Source organism: Cotesia glomerata, linkage group LG8 (assembly GCF_020080835.1).
Source record: "Cotesia glomerata isolate CgM1 linkage group LG8, MPM_Cglom_v2.3, whole genome shotgun sequence".
In the NCBI taxonomy this organism is placed as follows: Eukaryota; Metazoa; Arthropoda; class Insecta; order Hymenoptera; family Braconidae; genus Cotesia; species Cotesia glomerata.
The window spans coordinates 6,423,126-6,438,064 of NC_058165.1; the positions used below are offsets into that span (position 1 = coordinate 6,423,126).

Sequence of the window (14,939 nt, forward strand, 5' to 3'; positions counted from 1 at the left end):
TATTGACGGAAGTCAATAAAATTTTACTGTCAGTTAGTGATCAAAAAATGTTGTCTCTGAAAGCGAGATAGCATGAGTCATAAAATATAATTTTATCATAAATATATTCGTTTCAGACCCATTTTTCTGTAAACTAAAAAAGTTTCCAACTACTCGTTTTTTATCGAAATGATCTAAAATAAATATTAGCGAATTGTTTTGTATAAATATATCAGATATATTATTTATTATCATAAATTACACACTTATCAATCAAACATCAGCTTCTAGAGTCTTAATAAAAGAATCCAACTGGTCCCGGTCCATCTCCACGTTGACAATCTCTTTCGCACCTTTATCCTTGACAAACAGATCAAGCTGGACAATTGGCTGCTTCAAAGAAGCTACGTGACTAGATCCCATTATCATTTTTATCCTCCAATCAAAGTCAACCATAGTGGATCTTTCTCTCTGTAATGCTTCTGACACCAAAGCGTTGGTCAGCTTCTCAAGTCTCACGGTCAGGCATATTATTATTTTTCTCTTTATGTTTTCCGGCAAATCACCAAACTCTGGGGGCATCTGAAAATTATGTTAATTATGCTACTGAAATTATATATTAGCAAACATTTGACAATTTTTAGGATTTTATTCAATAAAAAAATTTTATCGGAAAATAAATTGGAAAAAAATTTAACCTGTAGAAATATTAGAGAACGATGAATGCAATTTTTATCTTATATTGTTTTCAGTAATAATTTTATTTTAAATAAAATTAAAAATTATTAAATGTTTGCTAACTTATGACACCGAAATTAGCAGACATCTGACAGTTATTGGAATTCTTATAACCAATCAATCAAGGTAAAGTACCCAGTACTTGAACACTTATAAGAATGGGAACAGTACTTGAACAGATTTTTCGAATTGTTGTAATACAAAATCCATAAATTTATTATGAGTAATATGCGCAAGTTAAAATTATTCGATGATACAGTAATTGATTTCTTTAAGTTTTTTCAATTATAAATCAAAACAATTATATTTTTGTTAACTTAAAAGTTTACATGTCGAGAATAGCCGATAGGTGCTATTTTTTTCATGAAAAAGGTACTAAACCGTAAATCGAACAATCAGTCAAAAAAACGGTATATCATCATTTTAAGTAAAATAAATTGTACCACACAATGAAAAAGTCTTTTCTAAATAATACATATTTTTTGCAAAGACATAAACTATAATTTTTATATTAAATTTTAGCGTCTAACTATACCTCTAAATTTTCAAAGCGGTACCCTGAACTTGAACAAGCTGGGGCCGTATAATTTTAACCCGTCAGAACTCACGTGAATTTTAATGTCTCACTTGCACTACAACGCCGCTCTATAAGTCGGATGTTGTTGCGTGAGCAAAATGCTCATAACGTGAGTGCTGACGGGTTAAAAGCACTTTAATCTCTAATATTTTTATAAACTAGTGATCAGCATTGTGAATTGTATTAATTACTGCAAATGAAATAAGTTTTATAGCTAAAAATTAGTGTAGTTAAAAATCATTGAACGTTTTGAATTGAATTTTTTTTATTTATACAGTACAACCTGGTTATAAGTTACTCGATTATAAGTTACTTCCCCTCAATTTCTTTTCACTCTTCTCGGAATGGTTCCCCCACTACAGTTTTACTGACAACGTTTTTCGGTTATCGCTGATGAGTTTGTTCCCGCAGTCCTTTTATAAGTTACTCTTATATGAACTACATATACACAAATAACAGCACTATTATACGTAAAGAAATGACAAACGTCAAGTAACTTATAAAAGGAGTGCGGGTGCAAACACGAACACGATGCACACATACGCATCAAACCGAGCGATCTCGGAGTAAAACATAGTGGTGGGGGACAAATTTTTCCGAGAATTTTTTCTCCTACAGCCCCAAACAGTAACTTATAACCAGGTTGTACTGTAATTGAAAATTTGCTTTGTCATCTATAAAAAATGTAATTAAAAAATTCAATACAAATTTTTCTCATTTTTAAATCAACATATTAAATATTCATAGTATTATTTTTAATATTTATCAATAATATGTTATAATTCTTTTGATATTTCCATAAAACGTTATAAATTTTTGCTGTATCTATGCCATATATTTTATTAGTTCAACTACCCGTGTAAAAAAAATCGTCTTAAAATTGTCGTTCGTTTAAGATCTTAAAAGTAACACAAACTAAGACTATTTTAAGACTCTTTTAAGACGCAAAAAAAAAATTCCGAGAGCAGATTTTTGAAAATTTTGTTTTCGAATTTGTTGTGAAAATTAATTTTTAGACATTTTTTAGACGATTTTACGACTTTCTAACCGCAATATTTTTGAGTAAGATCTTTTTAAATTGAAATTAAAATTGTTAAAAAATTATTATCTGACAATTTTAAGACTTTTTTAAGACGTTCCGTTTTAATGTTCCGGGGCTCTGTCGCTGTTAGCTCATCTTAAAATAGTCTAAATTTTTTTTAAGATTTTTTTAAGAATTATTTAAGATGGGCTAACAGCGACAGAGCCCCGGAACATTAAAACGGAACGTCTTAAAAAAGTCTTAAAATTGTCAGGTAATAATTTTTTAACAATTTAAAATTCAATTTAAAAACATCTTACTAAAAAATATTGCGGTTAGAAAGTCGTAAAATCGTCTAAAATATGTCTAAAAATTAATTTTCACAACAAATTCGAGAACCAAATTTTCAAAAATCTGCTCTCGGAATTTTTTTTTTTGGCGTCTTAAAAGAGTCTTAAAATAGCCTTAGTTTGTGTCACGTTTAAGATCTTAAACGAACGACAATTTTAAGACAATTTTAAGACGATTTTTTTTTACACGGGTACTGCTCCCGGAATGTTCAATTAATGCGTCTTGTCAGAATTGATTGTTCAACTACTACTCCTTTCATAGTCTCTCTTAAAAACGTTGTCAAAATATAAATATCCAATTGTCTGCGTTATTTTGCGCTTCAATCAATTCAAAATTGTTTATATTTTCTTGAAAATCACTAATTTGAACTAATAATTACATGTTTATAAATGACAAGTAGGGTCAAATACGTTTTACTTTGAAACCTGTTTAACTACTAGGTACTTTACCTAAAAAAAAAATAATTTAAAAAATTCAGTTATAATTTTTTAAAATTCCTACGTGTGAAATTATTTAGCTAAATTTTTTTCGTTGTAACTTAATTGATAAAAAAATTTTTTAAATTATTAGATGTATATTTAATTCAGTATTATTTTTAATTTTGGTATTATGAATTGAAGACATATGATAGTTATTATTATTTTATTTAAACAAATAAATTAATGAAACAATTTTAGGAAACATTTTTTAGTAGTAATTAATTCGTTGAAAAAAATTAAAAAAATACCAGATGCCGTTAAATTTTATGATATTGAAAGTAACAGACATCAGTCAATTTTCGTGGGTTTTTATAACAAAATTATTTTTAAATAAATAATAGTTTAAAAAAACTAAAAACACGCTTTTTATAGAAAACCAAACTAAAAAATAGAAAATAAATTTAAATTAAGAATAGTGTTAAAAATTTCAATAAATATAAATTAATAATAGTGTAAATAAAAAAAATGTATTTTATTTTAAAAAAAGCGTGAGGTGCATGGTGTCAATAGTTATAAATATTTTATTGACAGATATGAGTAGAGTGATTATCATTTTGATAATATCTTAAAAAGCACCCCACGCTTTTTTTAAAATAAAATACATTTTTTTTATTTACACTATTATTAATTTATATTTATTGAAATTTTTAACACTATTCTTAATTTAAATTTATTTTCTATTTTTAGTTTAGTTTTCTATAAAAAGCGTGTTTTTAGTTTTTAAACTATTATTTATTTTTACTTTTAGTTTGGTTTTCTATAAAAAGCGTGTTTTTAGTTTTTTTAAACTATTATTTGTTGATTATCAAAAATATTCAGGCGCGCAAATTACCCACGGAGAGTTACATACTGACATACTGACATACTGACATACAAGTGAAGCTAATAAAAAATAATTATTTATAAATATTATAAATACGGGGAATCAGAGTTCGATTTCGGAGAGCGAGCCTGAGAAACGGCTACCAGAACCAAGGAAGGCCGCAAGCGCGCAGATTACCCACGGAGAGTTACTGACATACTGACATACAAGTGAAGCTAATATAAAGCGTGTAAAAATTGCACTTTTAATTTTTTTTCTGTAATTAATTTATAATAAAATTTAAAAAAAATTGCTGATTTTGTCTACTGATTTCAGTATCATGAATATAAGACATATTTTTGATTATTTAGATGAATTTTTTAAACAAATAAACTATTGAAGCAATTTTTGGAAACATTTTTTAGTAGTAATTATTTTGTTGAAAAAATTCAAACTTAAAAGATGCCAGTAAAATTTAATAATTTAATTTCAATAAATTTTTATGAGTTATCAATAAATAAATTATATTAAAATGTACCTTAGTCATGTCACAATAAAGTACGGCAGGATTTCTGAATAACTTTATCGTATAATTATAAAAAAATTTATATTCATCGCAACTCCAACCTATGTTTACAAATTGCTGGTAACTCGGTCCAGGGTACCCACAAATTTCGTTGATGCATCCGTGGAAAAACTGTTGGTTAGTTTTAAAAAAAAGTTATAATTAATTCTTTCCATGTAACTAAATAAATAAAATAATTAATAAAAATTACCTGTGTAAAATCATTCTCATTGACCGGATCTGTTAAAAACGAGTTCAAATGTTTAAGTTCCATTTTTTGATAAATTAATTTTATATTTGTGTTTACAAGTTTGTTTTGGTTGTCAATTTTTTTTCAACCAAAATATTTAAATACCAAGCTTTATTTGTTATTTAAAAAATATACAGTTCCTAAGATTGATTATATTAATTATCACTGAACTTAAAATTTATATTATAAGATTATCTTTAATTACTTGTTTATGTTTATAAATACATTTTTAAAGTTTTTATTATTATGTTTAACCATCAAAACAAGTTTTAGGTTTGTAACGCGCATGCGCAAGAGTTATGCGTAACGCGAAGTTGACCTCATTTCTGCCATTTTCTTGTTTGATTTGTAATTGGCCACTAAATTGATGGCGGGATTTTTGAAATTGAAAAAAAAATTACTAATGTAATTTTTAAAAATACATATATGTTTCAGGACGTTCATGAGTAAGACAATAGTAGATAAGAATGTAGATTTTTTAGTTTTGATTGAATATTTAAAAAAGTTATTAACGATTAAAAATTAGATTTTTAACATACAACCTTATGGAAGATCAGCATTTTTAGTAGATTTCATAAAAATTTAACTATTGCCGTCGTCCTCATGGTGCAAATTTTGAAAATAGTTTAGAAATGACAAGATTTTGAAATTTTGAAAATCGTGAAAATTAATATTTTTACCACTTAAATTTAGTTTCGTTACTGAACTAGACAAGATATTGAAATTCGATAAATTGCATCGTAAAGCTCTTTTATTAAGCTTCAATTTTCACTACTTAGAAGTATATTTCTATAGTAATAACCTCAATATTACTCATTTTAGAGTTCGTTTAAGGAAACAGTTTTACTGTTGCAGCACTGTTGCAGCACTGTTCGCTAAATAATTTTATTACGTTGTCAAAGGTCTATTTTCAAAATTTATATAAATATGTAATACACAAGAATGTTAATGACATGCGCCATACAGAATTACTTTTTTATCTTTTTGTATCTCTGATGTTATTGGCCCTTAGGCTGTTGAGATGTATATAAAGAAAATAAAATAAAATAAATAAATCTGTCACGAATTAGTTTTAAATACTGTCTTCTTCAATTAAAATTTCATCTGGTTCCAAAATTCTGATTCACTTGGAAACTGTTGTTCCGAAGCAGTCACTTAAGATTTGGACATTGATAAATAATACCTCATAATCTTTAAAATTTTTTAATAAGTATTCGAGAAACTATTTACTTTACAAAAAAATTTTTTGAACAAAATTAGTTCTAAATAGTTTTAAATTAATTATTGATTTTTTTTTAATCAATGAATTAAGCCATATATTATTATTAATATTATTTTAAGAAAAATAAATTTTTCTTATTTGAGAAATATACTTCCATTTCGGCTGCGAAATGGCCTTTTTTAAATTTGAAATTGTAATATTTATATATTTAAAGTAGAAACCATAATAAAAAATGTTATAAAAAATTCTGAGATTCATGTAGTTTATATAAATGTATCAAAAAGATAGTGTTGACGAGCGTTTAAATAAATTACTTATTATTTTACTTGGTATAATTAAAATTATTTTAGTTGATTTTTGACCGTACTAAAAATAATCACCTGAATACAGCTGATTACATTGTTTAAAATAATAGATCTGTTTAATTTAATCTATATATATATATACAGGGTGTCCCAAAAGTCACGGACGCCATTGTAGCATCTGATGAAAAAAATAATTCTGAGACGAAAAGTCCTTAGCCATTTTTCAATTAACCGTATAGATAATTAATTATTAATTAAAAATAACGTCTCTTTATTTGTTAGAGAGAGAGCGCCAGTGTCCAGTAAAGTATGTGCCAAACAAAGAAACAACTAACTGTATGACTGACTAGTTTCTATAGCTAACGTAGTCACACATATTTACTTACACATTCACACGTGCAAGCGTCTTCGTTGGAACGCACTTGACACTAGTGCTCTCTCTCTCTAACGCATAAAAGGACGTTATTTTAATTAATAATTAATTATCTATGCGTCTGATTAAAAAATGGCTAAGGACTTTTCGTCTCAGAATTATTTTGTTTATCAGATGCTACAATGGCGTCCGTTACTTCTGGGACACTCTGTATATATATAAAAGAGGATGTTTGTATATATGACATCGATAAACTCGGAAACTATTTGACCGATCATTATGAAAATTGGTATAATTATGTATTTTTTTACGAAGAAGGTTTATATGCTATGCCCATTGATGTAACTCGCCACCAGGCAGCGCTGTAAAGTATCGACTTCCGTCCCGTTCAACCGATTGTCATAAAAATTGGTACGACCATGTATTTTTCGACGGAGAAAACGAATATGATATGCCCATTGATGTAACTCACCACCAGGTGGCGCTGTCAAGTTCGACTTCCGCCCCGTTCAACCGATTGTCATAAAAATTGGTATGACCATGTATTTTTCCACAGAGAAAGTAAATATGATGTCCATGTCATTAAATATTACCATCAGATAGCGCTTCAATGCATTAAGTTCTATAGCGATCAACTGATTTAAAATTTTATATGCGTCAATGAAGGCAATAAAATGTTTTTTCATTAAATTCAGTGAGTTATTTTACAACTTATTTTAAATAAGAAAATAAGAGATATAACTAATCTTCATTTGTAAATAAAACATATAATTTATTTAAAAAACAAATCAGCTCACTTCAAATATATCATTTGTTATTTAACATCAATATTTGTCTGTCAAAACTAAACATAATTTTTTTTAAACCTGAACAAGATTTGCTGGAGTAATTTAAAATATAATTGGCTTCAGAACATCCGAGAATACGAATTATTTTATGTTTACCGTCGAGAAAAATAATGTGAACTACTTGATGATGTTAAAGGAGTATTCTGAGCTGTTCATTCTAAACTTTTATGAAAATCGTGTAGAATATAAGTGAATTCGATATATTACATGTAAAATCATAATTATAACTATAGAAAATACAAATTTGCAATCAATAACAACAATTTAAAATTGATTATCTCTTCTTTTTCTTAATTGATACGATTCTCAGGTTATCCACATTTACAATGCTCAAGCCTTGCATCGTACTTTGATCGCCGATGTTGCGATGAGCCCGATATTTTTTTGTATGGATCACAAAGTGGATGTTACACTAGTTGATATGTTTATGAGTTTGTTTAAAAATTTTCACCCGCTATGGGTTCGCTAGTAAACAATAAAGATGGACGTAGAATCAATGACTAATTTATATTTACTGATCTTTTAAAATAGATGTCTAAAAAATATTATTGGGAAATAAAAAAATTATAAATCATTATAAGATTATTGATATGCTTTAAAATTCTTCTCAAGACCCTAATAAATTTTATGAAAAGTTAGTATACATTTGACTCTAGCGTCGCGCATGAACGTCCTTAATATGATTTTTATTTTGTTTTCAATCATATACATTGACAAAAATTTCTTACAATTAAGTACTTGAAAATTATTTTTTTCACGCCTACTAGAAACCAAGTCACGTAGGAAATTGAACCTTTGTTAATGAAGCTGATAAGTTCTAACTGATATAAAGTGATGAAATTCTCCTACTACCTAGCAGAGCTAGAGGTATTCTAGAGCTAGGAATTCGACTAATATTCGAAAAATTAGTCAATTGGTGGCAACAAGACTTGGAAATTGTGAGTTTTTATTTTAAATCTTTTATTATTTGATAATTATTAAGATATTATTTTTCAGACTGAAGTAATTTTTATTGAAAATATTTTTTCAAATCAAAATTCTTTTAAATCAAAAACAAATTTTTTGAATTACTAAAGCCAAAAATGCATATTTCAAGATATGCTCCCATTTGGCCCTAAAATAAATTTTGTTAAATCCAAAAAGGCCGTTGACCCTAAAGGTCACGTCTGCAACTTCCCACTAATTCCATATCTAAGCGATTAAAATTGCACTTTTATGACGTTTTTGAGCTCTTCGAGTACAAAAAATATTATATATGTTATTTCGAGCTCTCCAAGCTCGAAGAATTAGCTGTTCTAAACTTTTAAGCTCTTCGAGCTCAGAAGTCTGATAGAAGTTTAATAACACAGTATTTTTTGAATTTTCAAACCGCAATAACTTCTAAATAAATGAACCGATTTTCACGCAGTTGGCAGCATTCCATGCACTTTTTTGAATTCTATGATATACTTTTGAACACAAACTGATCAAAAATTTTAGAGAAATTTAAAAACATCACTTTTTCCGAATTTTTTCGACAACGATAACTCACGAACCAATCAACCGATTTTCACGTTTTTGGAAGCGATCGACGTGGTTTTTTGGGCTTTAATAATTATTTCATTCCATCAATAATGATCCAAAAAGAAATATTGAAATTATGTATAAGAAACACTTTTTTCAAAATTTTTCGTTTTCGATAACTCCCAAATGAATCAACTGATTTTGACGGGACTGGTGGCAATCGAAGTGGTTTTTCAAGACTGGATTAGTTTTTGGGATTGATCGGTAGTGCCGTTAAGAAGTTATTCCGAAAAAAACCATTAATAATAATAGTAATTATTAATAATAGTAATTATTATTTTTTACTTTTTTGAAAACCATGCGAAACTTAAAATTTTTACTAAAAATTTTCATTTTTATTTTAACAAGCACGCGAAAATTCAAATTTCAAAATATCACATAATTTAATTATTGCAATTATAATATATTATTATTCCATCACTATTATTATTAATAATAATATAATTTAATTAATTAAAGAACTGGCCCTCAGTCGAAATAATATTGAGTAAATACAGTGTGATTACTAATATTAATTATTATTATCATGATTTTAAAAAATGCGCGACAATTTAAATTCGAAAATTCAATAAAAATTTTATTATCATAATAATAATAATAATAATAATAATAATAATAATAATAATAATAATAATAATAATAATAATAATAATAGTAACTATTATTTTTTTAACTTCCCGCTAAGAAAATTAAAAATTCTTAAAAATCGGGAAGTTATTGGTTTTACCCCGTTTTTCGAAAATCGAGTTCTCATCATATCTCGAGGTTTTGAGGTCCTAGGAAGCTTCCCCGAATATTTCCGCGATGATGTCCGTATGTCTGTATTTTTTTTTATTTTTATTTTTTTTTTTTTTTTTTTTTTTATAGAGGAGGTCAAATACATTTACGTATACCAGGACGAGATGTTTGTCCTGGGTATGTCGGACTCGGAAGTCAATATTATTGACAACAATACCGACTAAACATCCTCCTCTCTCTTTCCCCATAGATGTTACGGGGAAGACTGGATCGGGACCGCGTTAACATTACTTCAATCCAGTCCGTGTTGCGTCTCACGATGGTTGCTCCTAGTTACTAGTCTCTTTCTGCGATTTTTTCCTTTAAAAGACGCTGCGCATAGGCTGCGACAGCTGACCAGTTATCTTCTTTTTTGAACATGCAGGTTACTAAGCTCTCAGGGGAGAGCGTGGTGCCAATAGTTTCATCAGTACTGCTTTTGTAGTCCTTCCACCGGTCACACTCAAAGAACGTGTGCTCGACGTTGTCAATTTTGTCTGGGCAGTATTTGCACGTTGGTGTGCTGTGCAATCCCATCTTAAAAAGATAGGCATTGAACTGCCCATGTCCCGTCAATAGCTGGGTCAAGAAAAAGTCCATTTCTCCGTATTCCCGAGAAAGCCAGACGTTGATGTTTGGGATCAGGCGTGCCGTCCATCTGCCCGTCTCTCCCGATGTCCATCGGTCCTGCCACTCTTGTTGCGTTTCCGCCTTTATCCTCGTTCTTGCGTCCTTCATGTTTTCGTCTCTGTTTTTAGCGTCATAGAGTTTCGCTCTCTCAAACGCGAGTAGGTCGATGGGTGCGGCTCCCGCAATGACCAGGCAACCCTGAGAGCGCCTCGCCGCTGCACTGCCGCTATTTTTCGTCGGTAGGTCTTCTGTTTCAATATGCCTGCCCATATTTCTGCTCCATAAAGCAGTACCGAGTGGACTACTTCAAGAAGAACTCTTCTCTTTTTGGTTCTTGGTCCCATAGTGTTGGTCATGATTCTCGCTAGGCTAGACACCGTCTTGCTGGCTTTCTTGCATGCACTGTCAAGATGTTCGCGGAAAGATAGTTTCTCGTCTATCATTATCCCTAGATAGCGCAGGGCCCTTGTTGACGTCAGTGTTGTTCCTTCCATGTCCACAGCGAATGGTTTTGGGAACCATTTTTGACGTGTCAGAACAACCATCTCGGTTTTATGCTAGGCGAGTTTCAGGTGGTGTTTATCAAGCCAGGTCTCGACGGCGTCAATGGTTTCCCAAACCAGTAATTCGGCCTCTTATACGCTGTCTACTACTATCGTGGTCGCAATGTTCTCTGCAAAGCCCGTTAGCTCTACTTGTTTTGGTAACGAGATTTCAAGAAGCTCGTCGTAGTCCGCATTCCATAGATCGGGCCCCATTATTGAGCCTTGCGGTACGCCAGCCGTTATGGCGTATTCTTGTGGGCCTTCCGTAGTTTCCACTATTAGCTTTCTTTCGTCCAGGTAGTTGTCGACTAGTGCCAGATTCTCTGGCTCCGCGTCAAACTTGTGCTCCATAGCATCTAAAATGTCTCTCCAATTTGCGCTGTTAAATGCGTTTTTGACATCTAGCGTGAGGAGGAGACATACTTTACGAGCTTTGAGGCTACCAGACCATGCTTGTGTTGCTGTTTTTATAACTTTCTCGATCGCTCCGACTGTCGAACGACCTTTCCGGAAGCCATGCTGGTTGGTGGCGAAACCTCCAGCACGGTCGATGTCGTTACGAAGTCTCCCTTGTATGAGCTTCTCGAGCAGTTTTCCAGCAATGTTTAGCATACAGAGTAGTCTAAACGACGAAGGTGTTACAGAAGTTCCCTTTCCTTTGTCTAAGAGAACCAATCTCTGCCGCTTCCAGACCGCGTGAAACGTGCCAGTTGCCAAGCATGCATTGTAGGTGTTCAGGAATATAAATTTTTTTTGTATTTCTCAACGTTTCAGGTAAAAATAAGTTAATTCCCGAAAAAAAAAATCTTATTATACGCCCTTATGGCATCGAAGGTGGGTCCCGGGAGCCATAAAGGCGTATAAAATTTTTTTTCTGCATTTCCGCACATTTCAGACGAAAATTTGTCGATTCCCGAAAAAAATTATTTTATACGCGCCGATAGCTTTTCACCGGGGCCTTCTGCCGGTATACGCCTTTATGGTATCTGGAACGCGACATATAAACTTTTGAATGAAAGATATTTTCTGACTCAGTTTGTCAAGCTGATTCAGAAAATGGGTGAATTTTTTAAAAGTTGCGCTATAAGGACGACTGCAATAGTTAGATTATTATGAAATCTACTAATAATGATATTAGTATTATTATTATTATTTATCATTCTTTGGATAAAATTTACATTGAAAACGGAACTCAGTGGAGCTGTTTTCACTGTCTTTAGTTCACCCCGACTTTTACAGCTAAAACGGGTCTGATGTTTCGACTCTGCATTATTATTATTATTCTTTGGATAAAATTTACATTGAAAACGGAACTCAATGGACCTGTTTTCACTGTATCCATAGTTCACTCCGACTTTTACTGCCAAAACAGGCGTCTTCTAAGGCGGCGAATTGAACTACAAAGGATTTGGAAACTTTTACAGCTTAAACGGGTCTGATATTTCGACTCGGGCAGTCACGTCGAAATCGATTGATTCGTTCGGGAGTTATCAAAAACGAAAAATTTCGAAAAAAGTGATTTTTTTACATAACTTTGACATTTCTTTTTAGATCGTTTTTGATGAAAAGAAAATAATTATTGGAGGATATTATGATTAAAATTGAATTTCTCTTAATGAGATAGGAAACTTGATTTCATGCAATAATGCTGTAAAGAGGAAAAGAACAGGAGTTGATGTATTATTAAATTACTGACGGTTGACATAAATGAGTTATCTGAGGGATTTTGTGACGTTATTACAACACATCTGAAAAAATTTGGGGTACTCAATGACGCACGCCAAGTACGTTTGAAAAATTGTTTCTAATTGTTAAATTTACCACAAAATTTTTTCAATTATTACAAATCATAACGGCTACTTGGTCTGTTTTTTTTATTTTATATCTTTTTATAAAGTGATAATCTCTCCTTGGTATTTTTATAAATCAAGAGTTGTGAACGTGTACTTGGCGCAATTTTCTACAGTGAAACTGCTTTTGTTCAGATTATGATCTACTCGTATGTTACTGACAAAAAAATCCAAATTTTGAAGAAAAAAAAATGTACGCATCAAAAAATTCATATTAAAAAAAATCCTTCCTTGCAATAATATATACCTTCAGAATATATATAATTACGTCCATTCCCAAAAAGAATTTTTCAATATTCTCGCATGGTTCTCGAGTGCCATAACGGTCATACCTTCTGGCATATCAAACACGATGATTTTTATCATAGTTTTTTAATCTTAACAACGATAACAATAATAATTCTATAAATTAATTAGTCGTTCGACCTCAATTATAGTTACTTGAAAACATTCGACGTTCTGGTTCTAACGTCGTATCGTCTTCAAAAAATTTCATATAATAATCAATTTAACTCCGTGAATGTCATTGAGTACTTTAATTTTATTTGTACGATAATCACTTTAAAAATAATTAACTTGAATTTTACGATCATGTTTATTATAAAGTAGAAAAGTTTCAAGCGATAAATTGTATTGTTTCGATCGTTTGACCAAAGCGTTAATGATTTAATGAATTTAAGTCCAATTTAATATTTTAATTATTTATTGTGATAAAAAAATACTTAAGCTTAGTTACATTTAATCCTCTAAATAATATACACTTTCAGGGCATAGATCCAATTAACTACAAATTTTTAATTCTTAAATACTATACACATATTTCCCTGAGAGAAAAAATTTATTTTGAAAAAAATGAGCATTATATGAAACCACTAATTCACGGAGTTTAGATTCTTATAAATAAAAAGCCTTAAATTATTTCTTAAATCTCGAAGTAGAAAGAAAATTGTAAAATATAAACTAATTTGTTGAGTTGGAACTGAAAACATTTTTTAGAATATTACAATAAAATTAGAGAATTTACATAAATCTTTCAATCTTGAAATTTTTAGTACTTATCTTGTGCACTTGTGGTATACATCTGTGTATACTCACGGTTTAATTTCGCCATTTGGCTGCTGAGCCTTGGGATTTAAATTAAATAAATAAAAAATCATTAGGACAAGAAATTAATTTGTTGAAAATTTTCAATAATTATATTTTCCCGAGTCGAAATTTAAAGCGTATCTCAAGCGTCTCAGGCGTTTAAAACGTATCTCAGGCGTCTCAGGCGTTTAAAGCGTATCTCAGGCGTCTCAGGCGTTTAAAACGTATCTCAGGCGCCTCAGGCGGTTAAAACGTATCTCAAGCGTCTCAGGCGTTTAAAACGTTTCTCAGGCGTCTCAGGCGATGAAAGCACGTTTAAAACGTCTCAAGCGTTAAGAGCGTGTTTGAGGGGCACACCGAATGTGAAATTAAAAAAAATCTATTTTTTTTTGTTTCATATTTCGATAGGTTATTTTTTTCCGTGTTATTTTTACAAATTCTGTAAGAATTACACTTATAAGAATTTTAAATTACATTTGAAACTATGTAAAACTTGACATTCAAAAATTGAATTCATAAAAAGTTTTTCAACCTATAATTTTTCAGTTTTATTTTCGAAGCGACGCTATTTACTACAGAAACTGTAATTTTCTATTTTTATTTGTTTTGTACTGTCACCGCTTGTAATCTGTCGGTTGCGAGTGAGAGACTTGAAGTTGCATTACCTGTTTAGTTAGCCCAACCAAGACGATTTGAAGTCTATGTAAATGCCTGTAGGGAGAAACTAATCACAGATCAGTTTCTTCCCTAGGGAAGCAAAGATAAAACTTTAAAAACCTTTGAAAATAACATACTAAAATTTTTAATCGATATCTCAAATAGTTTTCAAGTTACAGCCACTTGAAAAGTAGCCACTCGGCAGTTAGAATGAGATCATTTTATCTTTAAACGCGTTTTTCCCGAAACAGCATTTTTCGAATTTGCTGCAGCGATTACTCGGAGATTAATGATCCAATCTCTATCAAATTTTTTTCTGCA

General features: G+C 30.5%; 1 protein-coding gene across 2 annotated transcripts; it reads right to left on the bottom strand.

The window, feature by feature from the left end:
- Positions 1-85: 85 nt before the first annotated feature.
- LOC123271050 (COMM domain-containing protein 8-like) lies at positions 86-4,895 on the bottom strand. Of its 2 annotated transcripts, XM_044737285.1 has the most exons (4): positions 4,724-4,895; positions 4,486-4,644; positions 246-561; positions 86-173 (listed from the first exon to the last, which is right to left on the bottom strand). In XM_044737285.1, the coding sequence occupies exons 1-3, from the start codon at positions 4,784-4,786 to the stop codon at positions 253-255; spliced, it is 531 nt and encodes a 176-aa protein (XP_044593220.1). In that variant the 5' UTR covers positions 4,787-4,895; the 3' UTR covers positions 86-173; positions 246-252. The 2 variants fall into 2 exon arrangements, with proteins under 2 accessions (XP_044593220.1, XP_044593219.1); XM_044737284.1 differs by lacking the exon at positions 86-173 and having other exon boundaries at positions 194-561.
- Positions 4,896-14,939: the final 10,044 nt, after the last annotated feature.

Bases quoted from the DNA above. Each gene is read 5' to 3' on its own strand.
- LOC123271050 (XM_044737285.1), bottom strand. From the start codon at position 4,786: ATGGAACTTAAACATTTGAACTCGTTTTTAACAGATCCGGTCAATGAG. The intron at 4,645-4,723 runs GTAATTTTTATT...ACTAACCAACAG, and splicing joins ATGAGAATGATTTTACACAG to TTTTTCCACGGATGCATCAA. The intron at 562-4,485 runs GTACATTTTAAT...CATAATTTTCAG, and splicing joins TTTATTGTGACATGACTAAG to ATGCCCCCAGAGTTTGGTGA.